This window comes from Protopterus annectens, chromosome 4.part0, assembly GCF_019279795.1.
Source record: "Protopterus annectens isolate FY-2018-M chromosome 4.part0, PAN1.0, whole genome shotgun sequence".
Taxonomy (NCBI): Eukaryota; Metazoa; Chordata; order Ceratodontiformes; family Protopteridae; genus Protopterus; species Protopterus annectens.
In genome coordinates, this window is record NC_056733.1 from 1,291,564,301 (window position 1) to 1,291,582,768 (window position 18,468).

General features: G+C 39.5%; 1 protein-coding gene across 1 annotated transcript in view; it reads left to right on the forward strand.

Annotated features, from left to right (window-relative positions):
• The first annotated feature begins 218 nt into the window (after positions 1–218).
• The window catches only part of LOC122799839 (colipase-like), a 44,465-nt gene continuing 26,215 nt past the window's right edge, over positions 219–18,468 (forward strand). The window contains exons 1-2 of the mRNA XM_044069167.1: positions 219–536; positions 12,117–12,239. Of these exons, the coding sequence (XP_043925102.1) occupies positions 429–536; positions 12,117–12,239 (231 nt within the window). The 5' untranslated portion in view covers positions 219–428. The remainder of the gene's footprint in view (positions 537–12,116; positions 12,240–18,468) is intronic.

An 18,468-nucleotide genomic window follows, 5' to 3' on the forward strand; every position in this document is an offset into this window, starting at 1 on the left:
CTTCATACTCCTGAAAATTCTTGCCAATGTAAAACCTGTTATTCTATCAACTTTCTAAGTTTGTAAGAGCAGTATTTAAAAATTGTCCCTATTTTTGGGCCTTTATCCCACTTTTGTTGATGGCTTTGTCCAGATTTCTTGCTCTAAGAGGTTGAGAGGTATGCCTAATACCACAGCAGTATTCCTGTAATATAACTTTAAAAATCCATCTTGGATCATTTAATAGGCCTGGTATTTTACGCTAGTAATGGAAACATCAGCAGAAAGGCCTGTACTGTGAACTTTACACTATCATTTTTTCTTATCTATAAAGAGGGCAATTATAATTATCAGAATTTTGCAGAGATAATCAGATAGATGTGATCATGGAAAGGATATAAAACAGGCAGATCCTAGTAGTGTTTGCATTCTCAGAACTCACTGACAACATGAAGTCCACTAGCATTCTGTGCTTGTGTTTTCTCTTTTATGTTGCACAAGGTATCGCCTTACCCAAGGAGGAACCTGAACCAGACGACTCCAAATTCATTAATCTGGTAAGAATCATCTGCTTTCGTAAAACGTTCTTTGCTTTGAGCAGCTTTAGTGCCTGACTTGCACACATTTAAAAATACAGCTTTGTTGTGCCCCAGCTTCAGAAATATTCTAAATGAGTTTCATTAGATGCCTTTTTAAGCATATACTTCTTCCTTTAAAATCACCTCAGCATGACTAGTTTGATTTATCTCTTGTGCTACAAGAAGCAGTCTACCATTACGAATTGTTACAATACTAAAATATCTAGCGGCACTGAAGTATCCAGTATCTAGCTAATTCAAGGATTCCAGTAAAATGTCCTCTCGTGAAATGATCCTTGTTTTCAAGAAGACTTTGTTTTACTGTGCCAGTTTAATTAAATATTCATTTCTTTGAACTGGGCATGCTTAAAACGTACAGAAAATGTTAAATAAAGGCATTAGCATGCAAACAACCGTGTACATCAGGACAAAGTGGAAAGTTACAAGGAATTTAATAGAATTTAGCGATTCAAACCTCTGGTTAGGAACAAATTTTAGAAACATTCTATTTTTGTAATAAACCACCAGAAAACATCTTTACCTAGTGGTTAAGCTTCATACTCTAGTTAATCTCCATACCAAAGTTGCTGTCCGTGGATTTCTAAATAATTTTGCTGTTTTTTTGCCTTACAAACTTCTTAAGAAGGTTAATTAAACATGCTATTTTCTGTCTTAAAAAAGTTTCCTCTTATTTCCATTGAGCAGTTAATTTCCTTTCTTTAGCCTGTTTTATCTTACTGCAAGACATAAAAAATGTTAACTGCTTGGTGACAGATTTAGTGATGGATGTATAGCAGAGAAGTACACATCCCCTCCTTATAATAAGTGAAAGCCAAGTAAATGTGTGCTCATGTATGTTTATTTAAAAAGCATGTGTTGTGTTTCTGCAGGCTTTTGTATATCCATTTATATACATGCACGTGTGTGTGTGTGTGTGTGTGTGTGTGTGTGTGTGTGTGTGTGTGTGTGTGTGTGTGTGTGTGTGTGTGTGTGTGTGTGTGTGTGTGCTCATGTGCCTGTGCTGCTGCTTACTCATATGTGAGGTTGTGTGCGCTGAGGGAGTATTTATGATATGCTCACCCTTAAACATGTATTATACAGCGGTAGACACATTCTACTGTAGTAATGAGGAGTAATGCACATTCATGTCCCAACAATAACCAATGTATTCTTCCTCAAGAATAAAGACAGTGTTGGAAGATGGCAGGAGTAGGAGTACATGCTATTACTTTTGTCTTCCAAAGATACCATCTGTGCGCTAATTAGTCAGTCTACCAGCAGTGGTGCAATTGAACTTTTATGGTACATTCAGGCAAACGGTTTGATCAAAACCTTAAAATTGTCCACTGTAGCTCAAACATGACACAAATGTATTCATCCTAACAAACATCATTAGGAAATAAGTGATAGTTGACAGGATTCAGGAAGCTTCGGATAATTTTCATAGTATCATAGTAGCATATAAGGATATCAGCCCAAAGGCCTTTTTAACCTTAGCAATGCTATCTAATAACATTTCATAAGTAATTGTTCCCAAGGATTTTGTGGCAGTATATATGCTTCGACATGGGTGGCCGAACATTTGCTAGCTTCCTCTCTCTGTCCAAATCACTGTCTATCTGCATTCTCAAATCCCTGACTGACGGTAGAGACTACTCTTAGGGGTGCGTTGTCAATGAAGTAGTTTGCTGAGGTGCCCATCTTTCCAAAAGATACTATGATGCACATTTTGGCACTGAGTTTTAGTACATGGCTCTGGCACCAGCCATTAGTCTGCATCAGAATTTCTTGGAGGATATTTGTGAATTGGGGGAATTTAATGACTACACCTAATTTGCAATTATCTGTGAAACTGGTCAGACAGAGGCCCTTGACTTTAGCCTTGACCACAGAGAAGTAGATGCCAAACAGAAATGGCCCTACTAGTGATGCCTGAAGCACCCCACTAGTAGCTGGCCTTTTTGTGAAGGCAGAATCCCCTATTCTAACATATTGAGTCCTATCTGTAAGCCAGCTGACTATCCATCAGGTGATGTAAGAGTTTATACCTAACTTAGTGTGCATTTCTAAAATGCCCAAGAGGGGTATTGTGTCAAATGCCTTGGTCGGGTCGAGGTAGGCAGTATGCACCACTTTACCCTCATCTGAAGAAGTTGACCAGGCTGATTAGGTGAGAACTGGCCTTGACAAATCCAAACTGACTTGGGTCCAATGTTTGTATGGTACTAATATCATCATTTAGCATATCCATGATTATTCTCTCCATAGCTTTGCATATCAAGCTAGTCAGGATTATGGGTCAGCAATTCAGTGCTTATCTTGTAGCTTTTATTATGCACTGTACAAAAAAAATCTTTTAGAATAATTGGTCTTCCATATTTCATGGCAGTGTTGGTATCATTTAATAATACAGCAGTTTAAAATAAATCACTGCATCACTTTTCTTTTCTTTTTACACAATAAGTTTAGGACATACTTGGACAAATATCCTTGAGGTTTGCTTTATTCTGAAATATCACACTTCAGGTGTTTTGCACTTGTCTTCACCTCCTTCTTCACTGAAATAGTATTTTACAATATAATCCCACAGTGTGATACAATGACGTTATGTTGTTGTTATAGGAATTCGGGAGGCCTAATTGGTTACACTCTCTCTCTGACATAGTGAGTTATGGAAATTCAGGAGAACTGATTGGTCACTAAGCCTATGACATAGTGATGTGTTTGCATACCAGAGTCCAGAGCTCTAGACTTTCATACAAATAGCAATGCTATTACTGCAGATGAGAGTGTACTGATCCGCAAGGTACTTTAGGAGAGTGCATGTTAGTGAGAAGTAGCTCCACTCTCTGGATCATTCAAAAACATCCAGTTTTGTATCTTGGTTTACCCATCCACGCAGTGATGCAATTACACAGTAACACAGCTCTGTTATGGCAGTTATCCTGCACAGAGACATTTGCTGAAATGATCCAGCTTATTGCACTTGGGCTAATCTCACTTTCATTTCAAGGTTGGGCGTGGAAAAAATATGGTTTCCCATCCAGCTTGGGTTGTTAGTGTTACTTTTTCTTGTACAAGCTTGATCACTACTTGCTGTAGAGATGAGATTTGCAGAACAATAGTCTATATTATTTCTCTTTGGTCAGACTGATTGATTGAAGAGCAATGCAGTTTTTCTTTGTTTATCCAGTTAACCTGTTGTATAATCTTTCTCAGAGTCAGGCCAAACTTAAAGTGAAAATAGTAAACTAAAGGTGGTGGTGGAGGGATTCAGGGGATCCTTCTGAAAATTTCTTGTTTGACTTTGTGGGTGGCGAGAGACTGTTCCCTTTTAAGTACATGAGTTTAGTGTTATGTGTACTTTAGACAATAGTTTCAAGAAAGTAGGCCAGAGAAAATGTTTTTTACTAAGCCTTCACTACCTTGGCTTTATGTCTCCCACAACCCAGCACCCTAATATTACATTCATTCTTCTTCCAAGATAATATCTTGTCCATTCTTTCCCCAGTTACAACAAGAGCACTATGGCTCATTCATTCCCTCTCTGGAGCAAAAACCCTATTAGCATATTCCTTCTCCTTCAGAGTTGTGAAACAAGCACCAAGCAAGCCCTTGCTCATGTGAAGGTCCTCTCCTTCCCTTCTTATCTCCCTCTGTGATAACTGATTAATTTACTGGAACCCACTGCCTAGGGAGGAGCTCCATCTGCATGGCTGCAGGCACTCTGACAGAGCAGGCATCCTTAGCCACTTGACCTTGTACCTGCTACTGACAGTTGTGGCCAATGGTGCATAGGTTCATAGGTTCATAGGTAGGTACTAGGATATTAGCCCTAGGGCCTATATAAGCCTAGCCAAACGGTACCCTGGCTTTTGCCACCCAAGAAAATTATTTTCCTGTGCCCCTGTCAAGCAGAGCCACAGAAGTGATCCCCGGGGTGAATTTCTTATCTCCCATCCAGTCATCAAGATTTTTCTTGAAGAGTGCTAATGAGGAGCTTTGTTTGATATAGATAGGTAGTTTGTTCCAGAGTATGGGAAGTCTCTGGGACAGGAATCTATCCCTCCAGCATGTTCTATTTTATTGTGGTGACAAGGTTTAGGTCCCTTGAGTGTGTAGCTCGGAGGGATTGGGATTTCTTTAAGTGGGGTATTTCCAACAGCTCTTGGTTTGACATAGCTTTGCATGTTAGGCAGAGATCGCCTCTGAGTATGCGATATGCGACAGAGTAAATCTGGAGTTTTTAGAGTCGGTCTACGTAGGGCATCTGTTTGAGGCTGATAATCCTTTTTGTGAGGTATTTCTGTGGCCTTTCCAGTTGTTGTAGATGTCTTGTGAAGTACATACCAAAAGGGGCATTGTACTCTATAATGGGTCTAATGAGTGATGAGTAGAGGGGAACAATGACCTCTTTTTTCCTGGATGAGAAACCTTTTGTGATGAGGTATGCCACGTGGAAGTATTTCCTGACTACTGTGGCAATGTGATTATCAAAGGAGAGACTACTGTCCACCTGTGTCCCAAGGTCTCTTATCACACTTTTGGTGCTAGGTAGACTACCGCCTATGTGGTAGTTCATGGGTACAGAGTTTTTACCAAAAGGGATGACAATGCACTTTTTGGCATTGAGCTTGAAGCCATGGCTTTGACACCAGGAATCTGTCTCAGTGAAGCCCTTTTGTAGGATGTCCACATCTTTAAGAGTTTTGATTATGGCTCCTAGTTTGCAGTCATCTGCGAACTTTGTTAGCCAAAGACTTTCTGTGTTAGCCCGTACTTCAGAAAAGTAGATACCAAACAGGAGAGGACCTAGGACTGAACCCTGTGGTACTCCACTTGTCACTGGTCTGAAGTTGGATTTAGAGTCTGCTACTTTCACAGTTTGGGTTCTGTCAGTGAGCCAGTTGGCAACCCATCTTGTGACATAGGGATTTATAACTAGTTTAGTGAGTTTATCTATAATTCCAGAGTGGAGGATGGTGTCAAAAGCCTTGGCGAGATCTAGACAGGCTGTGCGAACCTCCTTACCCTCATCTACGGCTTTGGTGACCGCTTCAAAGAAGTCTATCAGGTTTAGGAGACATGATCTGCCTTTTACAAACCTGAACTGGGCAGAGTCCAGAGTTTGGAGATTACCAGTGTCATTCTTTACAAGTTCCATGATGATACGTTGATACGTTGCATAGCCTTGCAGACCAGGCTTGTCAGGCTAATGGGGCGGTAGTTCCCGGGGTCTCTGGTGGCTCCCTCTTTGTGGAGTGGGATAACCGTTGCTGTGCAACATTCAGTGGGCACAAAGCCTGAGGTGAGGCTATGATTGAACATGGTACTTAGGTGGGGTGCCAGTTCATTCTGTAGTTCATGTAGAACGCAGCCTGAAATGTTGTCAGGTCCCATGGATGTGTTGTTCATGGCTTTGGAGAGTGTGTTTTTACCTGTGCAGCTGTGATTACAGGAACTTTGCATTCTTCTGGTATAGAGATGGGCCCTTTAGGGGATGAGAGAGGGGTAAAGTTAGCACTGAACCTATCTGCCAGGATGTTGGCAATATCAGTTGGTTCTGTATATTTAGTGCTATTGTGCTGTAACTCAGAGCAGATCTGAGTGTTGCCATTGAGATTCTTGACATAGCTATAGAATGCTTTGTGGTTGTCTTTAGAATCAGTGGAACTTTTGTTTTCATAACTAGCTTTGGAGGATTTTATGAGGGATTTCAGCTTCTTACTGCGGCTGACCACGGAGTTCCTCCAATCATGGGATTTTACTCTTTTCTCCAACAGTTTCTTTCTTCTGTTGTAGAGTTTGTTTATGGCAGGGGACTACCAGATTGGCTTCCTTTTTTTGGAGGATAGCATCTTGGTTCTGTTAGGGATTGCACGATCCATGCACTCGTGTAAGTGCTTATAAAGTGCAATTGTATAGGATTCAGCAGTCATACCTCTATTATCCGTCAGCATGGGTGTCGTAAAGTTTGCCACTTCTGTCTTAAGAAGCATGAAGTTGGCTTTGGAGAACTTTTTTACTGTGGTTTCCCTAATGGGGGGTGGTGGTGGGATGTGGATGTCTAGGGTGATTTGCTTGTGGTTGGATCTGACCAACAAGGAATTGACCTCTGATGTGGAACACCAGTTGCCCATGTTGGTAATGACCAGGTATAGTATATTGCTGCCCCTGGTGGGGGTGTGGATAAGTTGATCCAAGGCATTGGAATTTATGAATTCCAGAAAATGTTGAGCACAAGAGTTGGTACATGAGTAGTTTTCCCAGTTAATGGTGGGGTAGTTGAACTCGCCCATTATTAGGGTGTTAGGCTGTACCCTAATATTTTCCAGTGTATCAAGAAATGAGGAGTGGGAATCCTGGGGCACGGTGGGGGATCTGTAGCAAGCTATAATTTGGATTGCGGTCTTGCCCGGAGTTAGTTACACTTGAATAATCTCAAATGCATTATGCTGACCAACTAGCCTGGAGGTGAGGATATCCTTAATGAATATGGACACGCCTCAGCCTTTAGTGCTTCGGTCCAGGTTAGGTGGCCGAAACGTGTGGTATGAATTATAGCCTGGTAATGCAGGGGTGCTCTCTGGAGCCTTGAATCAGGTCTCTGTCACTGCACAGATGTTGATGTTCTCCATTTTAAGGAGTGCCTCAAGTGAGTGCATTTTGAGGTTTAGACTTCTAGCATTAAGTAGCATTACCCTCAGATTTTGCTTGCTTGTACCTGTTACGGTGGTGAATTTGTCATTTGAATCTTGCCTAAAAAAGGCACTATAGGGGTGGCAAGTGCCTTAGTCAGTATCCGGAATCCCAAGGGCGACAGGTGCAGCCCATCTCTGGCAAAGCATCGTGGTTTGTTGATCAAGTCATCCCAGGCAGACAGATACTGTATCCCCTTAGAATGACACCAGAAGCTTAGCCAATTGTTGAAGTCAATCATTTTGTCCTTGTACTGTGGTGTCATTCTGGGTGATGGCAGGATGCCACTCAAGGCTAGGGTCATACCTGCCTGGGCTATAAGATTAGACAGCTCCTCCATGTCTCTTTTCATGTAGTCCAGGGAGGTACATCTCAGGTCATTCACACCAATATGGACAATGACAGAGTCATATTTGTACTTGTTGTGGAGTGACCTGAGTGCATGTGTTATGTGGCAGATCCTGGCACCTGACAGGCAGCTGACAGTAACTTTCTCCTTGTTTATCCTGGTGAGTGGAACATCAGTGTGCCTGACTATAGAGTCACCTATGACTAGAGTGTTGGGTACGTTGTTATGCCTTATGGGCTGTGGTTGAGTGGCACACTGAGTCTGTGGGCTATGTGTCATTTGGGTTGTGTTGGGGGGGGGTGGAGGTTGCTTGCATTTCTGCTTTGGAGGTCCCTGTTGCTTGGGTAGATTTTTTTTGAGTGCCTCCGCGAATGTAGGTATGTGTTTTGTGTTTCTATGTGTGTGATTTGGTGGTGTAGGTTTTGAGGGACTATGTGATTGATGAGTTTAGTGTGGTGCAAGTGTTGACCTTCTCCTATTGACTGTCTATTCCAGTCTTGGGTGAAGAGAGCTTTGCTTCCAGTTTGGCTATATAAGTGCATCTCTCACAGGTTGTAGTGTTGGGTGTTAGGAGGAGAGTGTTGTCTGCGTACATGAGGCAATTGCTGCATTACCCCAAGATGCCCAGATGCATCAGGTAGACTGGAGAATACACCAGGAGCTGACCCTTAGACATGCCTGGATAGGTGCTTATTTATTAAGTACTAACATTTGTTTTCCTCTAGACAAGTGAGGAAAGTTGAGTGCTGTAGTAATTTGTAGCTTATTTAGTGCTTACAATGAGTTCTGAACAAGTGCTGAGCTCAAAGAAACAGATTAGAGTGCTGAAATCACATGGCCTCCACCCCCCAATGGGTGTGAAACAAGCCAACAGTGGTTACTGACCCACACTCCCAGCCCTCAACATCTCACCAGTTCCTCTAATGTGGGAAAAGTGGTTTGAGGAGATGCAATTCAAGCTATTGCAGTGGAAGCCAAAATGCTGTGATGCAGACTGCTGTGTTTCTGAATTCTCTATCTCTTGTCTGTGGGTCAAAGCATGGCTTTATGCAGAAGGATCCTTGCTGTGAATATAGTCAAGTGTATCTGGAGTTCAGATAGACCCCTTTAATAATGTGCATCACAAGTGGTGAGGAGGGAAATGAGAGTGTTTAGAGTGTGGCCCAGAAAGATGACTTAGACTGAAGCTTTGTACTACTGCAAAAAGGAAGTCAATGTATTTAGCTATACACTGTTTCCATACCTCACAACCTTAAGACATTGAAAATAGGTACAAAAGCCCTTGAAAAGTCGGTGCATCCAGCTAAAAGTCTGGACATCTAATTAACATAAAATTGAATAACAAACACATAGCTCTTCCTATTTCCAGTGGAAATGTGGACTATTACTCAGAAACATGTTTAAAAATAGAGAGTGATAAAAAATGATGGAAAAATAAAAACACATTTTTCAAAAAGAAGGTGTAAAATCTGTAGATTGTAATCAAATGTACTGCAAAATTCTTGCACAAAAGGTCATTTATTTTTTGCACTTTAAAAATGGAGATGTAAGATGTGTGTCTTCTTGCTTTAAATTATTGTTGAAACCAGCATGTTAGCCATGTAGCATATTTTTCTGTAGACAGCTTCAAAAACCACATTTAATGAGGGGGATTCTGAAAATTGTGTGAAAGGGCAAATTAAACCTAAAAATAGGGACATCAGAAATACTTACGGCACGTGCAGGGATAAATCAGGCCTGAAAATGGGTATGTTCCTCCAAAATAGGGACAGTAGACAGGTCTGCTTCTGGGTTATTCTGAAAATAATCAAATAAGAAACTACGAGGAAAAAAAATTCAGTAAGCAGTAGAGTGCCATAAGGTTTAGCATTTATACCAGTCTTGGTTACTACGTTTATGTCTAGTACTCCACTGGTCTTTCAGTATGAGATCAGCTTGTATGTCAGTAATGTAAACTCTAATGTGGTGGCCATTAATGGAGATCTGGTCTCTAGAGAGAACTGTGGTGGTCTGTCTCAACTTAACTTCTCCAAGGCTTACGGGGTTTTTATACCATGATGGGTATAAATAACCTAAGTCAGGGTATGATTAAACTTCATGAATTCTAGCTGTACATTAATGATGAAACTGGTAAAGCCTTGTTCTTTAGAGAAAATATATGACTGAAAACATTTAGTGTTGTTGGTCTGACTATAAGCAAAGGAGAAGAGGAAAATAATCTGATGAATAATAATTGCCACTAAGCTGAATCACACTAAAGCCAGACGTGATGCCAGGCTGAATGTGAATGCTTGTGAAATGTGCCTATGCTAGGCTGAAATAAACAGATGTATTTATCTTTGTATGTTGTTTTTTCTCTTCAGTCTCTGACATGTTGATTTGCAATGTAGATGTTACCTAGCAAACCGTTTTGTTTGTCCAGATGTTAAAGGACAGTGTGAGGGGCTAGATCACAGACAGGATGGCACCTTCTCCTGACATAACAGATGAGGATGAAACAGCAATGGAGTGCAATGCTCACTGAATTTTTTTAAGACTCATTTGGGATACAAGTAAATAGAAAGATATGAAGGTATTGGGACAAACTCTTACTGTTGTGATAGGTATGGGGCTAGGTGGTTTATGACCAGTCTCCATAGTAACAATGAAGTCACACAAGGCTATATAATTGTGACTTAATGAAATGCTGAGGGACTAGTGTGAAGTTGCTGTGAGAATATCCTATCTGTGGAAATTAGCTAGTCATTTTAAGGTACAGTGCTCCTTGTGCACCTAGCTAGGACTTAAGATAGCCGGAGTTAGATTTTACTGTATGCATTCTATCTCTGTTTATTGTACTTTACTTTAATCTTCTTTGTGTGCCAACCTATGTATAGTTTGTTTGGTATCCATGCTATTTTCTTTATTTTTTAAGTAAAACCCATTTTAATTATCTTTAAGCTATTGTAGCTAGTATTTATTTATTACAACAGTATTTATGCACTATTGCTTAACTGAGAAAAGGGTAACCATTTACACAGAGAAATAACACACTGTAAGGGCCACACCTTTGAAACTGCTTCAGCCAACTACCTGTAAAAGAGATATCAACTGGCACAATCAGAGCATACCAGTAACTGGAAATCTCTGACTTTCTTCAGAGTGGTGGCAGTACTACCAGGCCCAGGAAGAAAGCTGTATAGAATTGGATGATTCAACAGCCTTCCTTGGAAATTGTGTGAATATGTGTGAATGTGAAAAATAATACTTTGAGTGAAAAGCATTTACTGTGGATAGAGAGATACTGGGAGACATTGTTTCATGGAGACAGTGGTGTAGCTCTGTAAGAGAACAGTGTGCAGTCTAATATGGCTGTGCAGGTTGGGGACCCATACCCAGGACAGTAGCACGCAATCCCTCTAGGCTCTTAGTGTCAAGGTTGTGCTTTGTTGATCATTCTTTAAAACAGACTGGTTAACAGCATCTACTTCACATTTAGTGGCACTGGTTGCCACAAGGACATCACACACACACTATGTAATATGAAAGAGTAGAGGTGAAGGTCAATCATATGACAGTTTTCATAATACAAAAGTGAATTCAAAATTTACTAAGCAAACCTTTCATTGTACAGAGCACTAAGATTGCTACATCAGCAATGGTGTATCCCGTCTGGGGGACACAAGAACAATGTGTCCACTTTTGGAGGACACAAGAACAATAGAACTTAGTGTGGCAGAAAACGTGCAGCTCAAAATTAAGAGAATGTATAAGGTGTCAAGGGGCTGCAATTACAAAGAAAGACAGAGATCTGGGCTTGGGTGTACTGAGAAATTGAAAAGAAAAGAGGGATATAATCTGTGTACAAACTGAACTGTTTGGGAGCAAATGTCAAAGAAAGAGTTTAAAGGGAAGGATGGGTTAGGGAACAGATGCAAGTGACAAGTGGCAACTTGAAGGAAGATGGTTCAATAGAGATATTTGAAAATATTGTTTCCCTACTGAAATGTCGGCACTCGAAATGCCGAGTGCCAATAAGCCAATAAAAGACCAAAAACTCAGGAAAAGAGCGAATCTCAAAGATCTCTTTTCTCCTTTAATTTTTTTCTTTGAAAAACCCCAACCCCCCACAAACTTATATACACCAACTCTGAGGCCACCAGTAAATGAATACCAGAAATGACCATCTCAGACTCAGTATATATAAATTAATTTTTCAGCTATTTAGACTCAATCTAGATGGTTCCAACATTTCAAATGGCTACTGAAAATATTACTTCACAGAGGGGGCTGTATAGTCTTGAAATCTATTTACTGATGCAAAAGTATTATTCAAAGTTATTTGGGACAGAGGAAGGAACTGATGTGGTAAGGAGAAAAAGACCCGTGCAGCTATAAGTTATGGCTTTTGAAGAGTCTGATCTTTGCTGCATCATCTTTGTATGTTCAGGTACATGCAACTAAATATTCATCATATTTACCACTGTGTACAATTGTATTCACAAAAGACTTCTTTTTGTCTATTTTTTAAGGAAAATGGAGAGTTGTGCATTGAAGGTATCCAGTGTAAAAGTGGGTGTTGTTACAAGCGAAATCTCCTTGACCTGGCCAGATGTGCCCCACTCTCCAAGGAAAATGAGGAATGTTCTCCTGATGTAAGTGCAAAGCTTGTATTTTGACATTTGATGTGCCTAAGTTAAGCAAATGCCAAGAATTCTCTCATACAACATATATTTTGATATGTCCATATGCATGTATGTATATTACTATAAATTTATAATACTTCACTGATGCTTTATCCTACTATGCCTGTCATCTAATACATATCTATTTTAAGCTATTGTTTAGTATATTCCTTATAAAGAATCTCATAATTTCCTGACTTTTACTTGAATCTTATTTTCACTAAAAATCATAAATGTTACCTTTGGACTTAAGAAGTGCTACAACACTGTGTGGTAGAAGTCTCCCATACACTTACATCTTTTGGAAAGAAACATATCAGACTGTGACAGAGTCATCTGTATAGTGTATTCATTATTATTTATTGTATTTTTGCTGATGGCAGAGGTCCAGCTGAAACAAGACAGTCTTTTATTGGATTGTCTGAAAAGTATGACTGCAGAGAAAAAAATAGTAGCTAGGTCAAGGCTCTAAAATATGTTACATGTAAAAGAAAGTATTTTAACAAGCAACTTAACAGCTCATGCACTAAGTCGTAAGTCATCAAGACAAAAGCCCCTCTTGTTGGCATAAAAGGATACAGCCCTGACTATGGCTTGGGAGATCTGGTTTAGATTAAAAGCTCAAGATTTATTGGAGTGGTAGGAAGGAATAGAGTGTACCCATCCCAGGGTGGAAGGCAGCTATGTGGGTTTTCACCACAATGTCCCTAGTGGCTACTAGGGTTTGTATAGTGGTGGGTGTAGTTTAAGAGGGGGTAAGGTGGGAGGAAGCCTTAGTTTCTGTAGAGGCAGTGCAAGACATTCCAAGCTCCCATTACATACCTGCCCCAGAATGCAAACGATGTGATCAAGGGAGGAAGGGGAAAGTGAAAACACCTTGGCAGATATAAGACAGCACCCTCCCCAGGACACCCTCGGGATCCATTTTGGTCTGGTGGGGATACAGCAGAAATGAAGACAAGTGAATGGGTTAAAAGTAAAACAAGAACTTTGCTTAACACTAATTTGATTGACAGGGTTTCACAGTTTGCCAGTAATTCACTGCACCATGCATACCTCTCAACGTCTTTGCTCAAGTCTCAGAGACAAAGCTAACAATAATGGAATGACAAAGGCCCAAAACTGAGGACAGTTCTTTTTGTTAATATTGCAAGAATTCACTTATTCTTTTTGCTAATATTGCAAGAATTCACTTAAAAGTTAATGGAATGATATATTTTGCATCAATGTGCATTTTCTGAACAGTAAGAAGTATGAAACGTTAATGTCTGCCATAATTAACTGACTGTAATCCTCAGTGATTACATCCAGAGCCAGGCCTACCAGTCCTCTTGTTCCCCACACTAACATCAATTTTGACTGGACCAAAAGGGAAAAATAGCAGTCAAAATCAGGAGCATTCTACAAAATCGGAGGCAGCTGATAGGTATGGCACCATAGTCAAATTAGTAAACTGCAGTGTTATTGTTTGTACTGATTAAAATAGCTTTTGTCACAGTGCAAAGCAGTATATCCACTTGTAAAATGTTTCCACCCTCCACCCCCTGCCCCGTATCTAGATAGTTTTTCTAACAACCATCAGCTGATATCCCCATAATTAAGTTAGCAGGCTTTTCTGTTTAACTTTTATGCATATCATACATTTAGGACATACTTATCTCTTTGAGGGCATTTGTAAGTTGAAAGAAACATTGCAGCTGTCTAGTCAGTAAATCAGTCATTTTCAAAGTCACTGGTTGAAGTGTACCCCCCTAGAACGTTGTTAAAATTATCCGTATATTGCTTGATATATTATTACTCAAGATAAGCCAAGCAGGAATTTATTACTGGCTTAATTCTATGTAAGATTACAGATTACTTAGTTTTAGTTTAGGTACTAGTACCCATTTTCTAGAGACAATGTACATTGCCGCCTAGAAGTTAATAACACTTCACATGTGCAAAGGGATGGTAATTTTTGGGGGGAGGGTGATATCATGTCAATGTCTTTTACATTATAAGGCTAATGAATAGATAGTAAAAGAGAATTCCAACCGTACATTGGCGTACGTTGTCCTATCATTATTCTATGCGCAAGATCACTTATCCATGATAAGTGATGTATTACTTCCTGATCTGTAATTCAGTATGACAAGCATTTTTTGATTTTATATGTATGTGTGATTGTGGATGTTTGGAGTGGGTGATAGGGTCTGTACAGCAATAAAATATAGAACAGGAATAAGAAAACCAGACCTTAATAATTAAAGCACAACATTAAACTATGGATTTATTTAGAATGTCAAGGAATAAAACAGTGGTGTTGTGTGGGCATGGGTGGCTTTCAGTAGCTCCATGTCTGATAAAAATTACAAATTAAAAGACTCAATGTCTGCAACTTAAATGCCCAGGATTAAAATACTTAAATTAATTTTTGCTTTTAAGAAAAAGAATTAGCACTTCTGCAAAAAAAGAAAAAAATGCAAGCTATGCAGTTGGACAAATGGAAAAACAGATGTAGGAATAACAGTGCTGTACAGCAATCACATAGCTACATAAGGAAGGCCACACAGAACACTCATCACTGCAGAGACACCTGCCAGCAAAGCTTGAATTATTCTACAGAAGCATGGGATTTATGCTGCAGCCCTACTGACAGCAACCATTTTGGCTATAGATTATAGTTTTTCTCTAGTCTCACTGGACAACTTTCAAACTCCACTGTAGTCATAATAGGGTGGGTCAGTTTCTGAACCTACAAGCTATTATTCTTGTCTCAGACAATGAAATTGATATGATCTTGTTATCTGTACCTTCCTCGTAACTCTTTATACGTATACTCTTCTATATAAATTACATATCCAAAAGTGTTGAGAGACAGCCTTACAAGACTATCTGCAAATATATAGAGCTGAGTATATTTTTTTGTATTATTCTGTATTATAGAGCTAAATTGTTGCTTAGATATCTGTTGTCTTAGTGTTCTGCAAATATACAGAGATCAGTATATATTTTTTTGGTTTTATAATTTGCACTCTGATTCCTCACATCTCTGTTGAAACTTTCTTCCCCACACCCCTCATTTTGGTTTCTATTGCTTGTGTGTTGTTAACTCAAGGTTCCCTTAATTTGAACTGTTAATAGCAGCAGTCTGCATTTAAAGTGTTGGGAGACAGCCTTACAAGACTATCTGCAAATATATAGAGCTGAGTATATTTTTCTGTATTATTCTGTATTATAGAGCTAAATTGTTGCTTAGATATCTGTTGTCTTAGTGTTCTGCAAATATACAGAGATCAGTATATATTTTTTGGGTTTTATAATTTGCACTCTGATTCCTCACATCTCTGTTGAAACTTTCTTCCCCACCCCACCCCTCATTTTGGTTTCTATTGCTTGTGTGTTGTTAACTCAAGGTTCCCTTAATTTGATCTGTTAATAGCAGCAGTCTGCATTTAAAGTGTTGAGAGACAGCCTTACAAGACTATCTGCAAATATATAGAGCTGAGTATATTTTTCTGTATTATTCTGTATTATAGAGCTAAATTGCTGCTTAGATATCTGTTGTCTTAATGTTCTGTAAATATACAGAGATCAGTATATATTTTTTGGTTTTATAATTTGCACTCTGATTCCTCAAATCTCTGTTGAAACTTTCTTCCCCACCCCCCTCATTGTGGTTTCTATTGCTTGTGTGTTGTTAACTCAAGGTTCCCTTAATTTGAACTGTTAATAGCAGCAGTCTGCATTTAAAGTGTTGGGAGACAGCCTTACAAGACTATCTGCAAATATATAGAGCTGAGTATATTTTTCTGTATTATTCTGTATTATAGAGCTAAATTGTTGCTTAGATATCTGTTGTCTTAGTGTTCTGCAAATATACAGAGATCAGTATATATTTTTTTGGTTTTATAATTTGCACTCTGATTCCTCACATCCCTGTTGAAACTTTCTTCCCCACCCCACCCCTCATTTTGGTTTCTATTGCTTGTGTGTTGTTAACTCAAGGTTCCCTTAATTTGAGCTGTTAATAGCAGCAGTCTGCATTTAAAGTGTTGAGAGACAGCCTTACAAGACTATCTGCAAATATATAGAGCTGAGTATATTTTTCTGTATTATTCTGTATTATAGAGCTAAATTGCTGCTTAGATATATGTTGTCTTAGTGTTCTGCAAATATACAGAGATCAGTATATATTTTTTTGGTTTTATAATTTGCACTCTGATTCCTCACATCTCTGTTGAAACTTTCTTCCCCACCCCCACCCCTCATTTTGGTTTCTATTGCTTGTGTGTTGTTAACTCAAGGTTCCCTTAATTTGAGCTGTTAATAGTAGCAGTCTGCATTTAAAGTGTTGAGAGACAGCCTTATAAGACTATCTGCAAATATATAGAGCTGAGTATATTTTTCTGTATTATTCTGCTCTTGCTACCCCCACAGTGCCTTTTTTAGGCAAGGCTCAAAAGACAAACCCACCTCCATAGGTATCACAAGGGATAAGAAACTAAGAGTAATGCTACTCAACGCCAGAAGTCTAAACCTCAAGATGCACGCACTCGAAACTCTCCTTAGCATGGAGAACATCGATATCTGTGCAGTAACAGAAACCTGGTTCAAGGCTCCCGAGAGCACCCCAGCACTACCAGGTTATACCTCACACCATGCTTTCCGGCCTCAAAACTTGGACCGAACCACAAAAGGAGGGGGAGTATCAATATTCGTCAAAGATACCCACACCTCCAGGTTGGTGGCACAGCACAAAGCATCAGAGACTATCCATGTGCAACTAACAGTGGGTAAAACTGCCTTCCAGATTATAGCCTGCTACAGACCACCCTCCCAAACCCAGGAACCCCACTCGGCCTTCCTGAGAACACTGGAAAATATGAAGGTCTCTCCAAACACCATTATATTGGGTGACTTCAACTACCCAAACATAGACTGGGAGCATTACTCTAGCTCCAACACCCTAGCCCAAAGGTTCCTAGAATTTATAAACTCAAATGCTATGGAACGTGGTTTTGGCGTCTTTTCAGGCTTGTTGGCTGTTGGTGAAGCACCCACCAAGAGGAGAAAACGCTGAGAGAAGAAAGTAGCCACTTTTGAGATTTTAAGTATTTTTCCTCTGTTTATTTGCTAAGTTTTTCTGCATAGCCGCCTATTTTGAGCATTTTCTGGCTTGTTAAACTTGATTTCTGCATTAGTAACTGTATTTAGAGCACAACCTAGAGCTGTTTACTGAATTTCCTGTTTGCACTTATTTTTAAAATCGTTTTTTTCTCAAAACTTGCATTTTATCTGTCTTTGGCCTAGCACTCTTGTGTGGGGTCATTTACTGCACTGTTATAACTTGTTGATACTTGTCAACCTCTGCTATCTCTGAAAAAAAACAAAAAAAATCTTGTTTTTTTCCCACTTTTCTGAGATTTAAAAAAGTTCAGTTACAGGCTTGCTGTTCTCGAACTGTTTGTAAGTTTCTTGGAGGCCATTTTTTGCCTGGGCTAAAGGGAAGTCTCTCTGTTGATCAGTGGCAGTGAAAAACATTGAGCAGCCTGCCTGCCCCTGTGGGAGTGGTTACCGACTTGAAACTGTAGTTTTATTGGCCATTTTGGGTCAATTCCAAACTCCTTCATCTTCCTGTCTTAAAACCTGGTTGCCTCGTGGTTTTGGCATCTTTTCAGGCTTGTTGGCTGTTGGTGAAGCACCCACCAAGAGGAGAAAATGCTGAGAGAAGAAAGGAGCCACTTTTGAGATTTTAAGTATTTTTCCTCTGTTTATTTGCTAAGTTTTTCTGCATAGCCGCCTATTTTGAGCATTTTCTGGCTTGTTAAACTTGATTTCTGCATTAGTAACTGTATTTAGAGCACAACCTAGAGCTGTTTACTGAATTTCCTGTTTGCACTTATTTTTAAAATTGTTTTTTTCTCAAAACTTGCATTTTATCTGTCTTTGGCCTAGCACTCTTGTGTGAGGTCATTTACTGCACTGTTATAACTTGTTGATACTTGTGAACCTCTGCTATCTCTGAAAAAAAAAAAAAAAAAAAAAATCTTGCTTTTTTCCCACTTTTCTGAGATTTAAAAAAGTTCAGTTACAGGCTTGCTGTTCTTAAACTGTAAGTTTCTTGGAGGCCATTTTTTGCTTAGGCTAAAGGGAAGTCTCTCTGTTGATCAGTGGCAGTGAAAAACATTGAGCAGCCTGCCTGCCCCTGTGGGAGTGG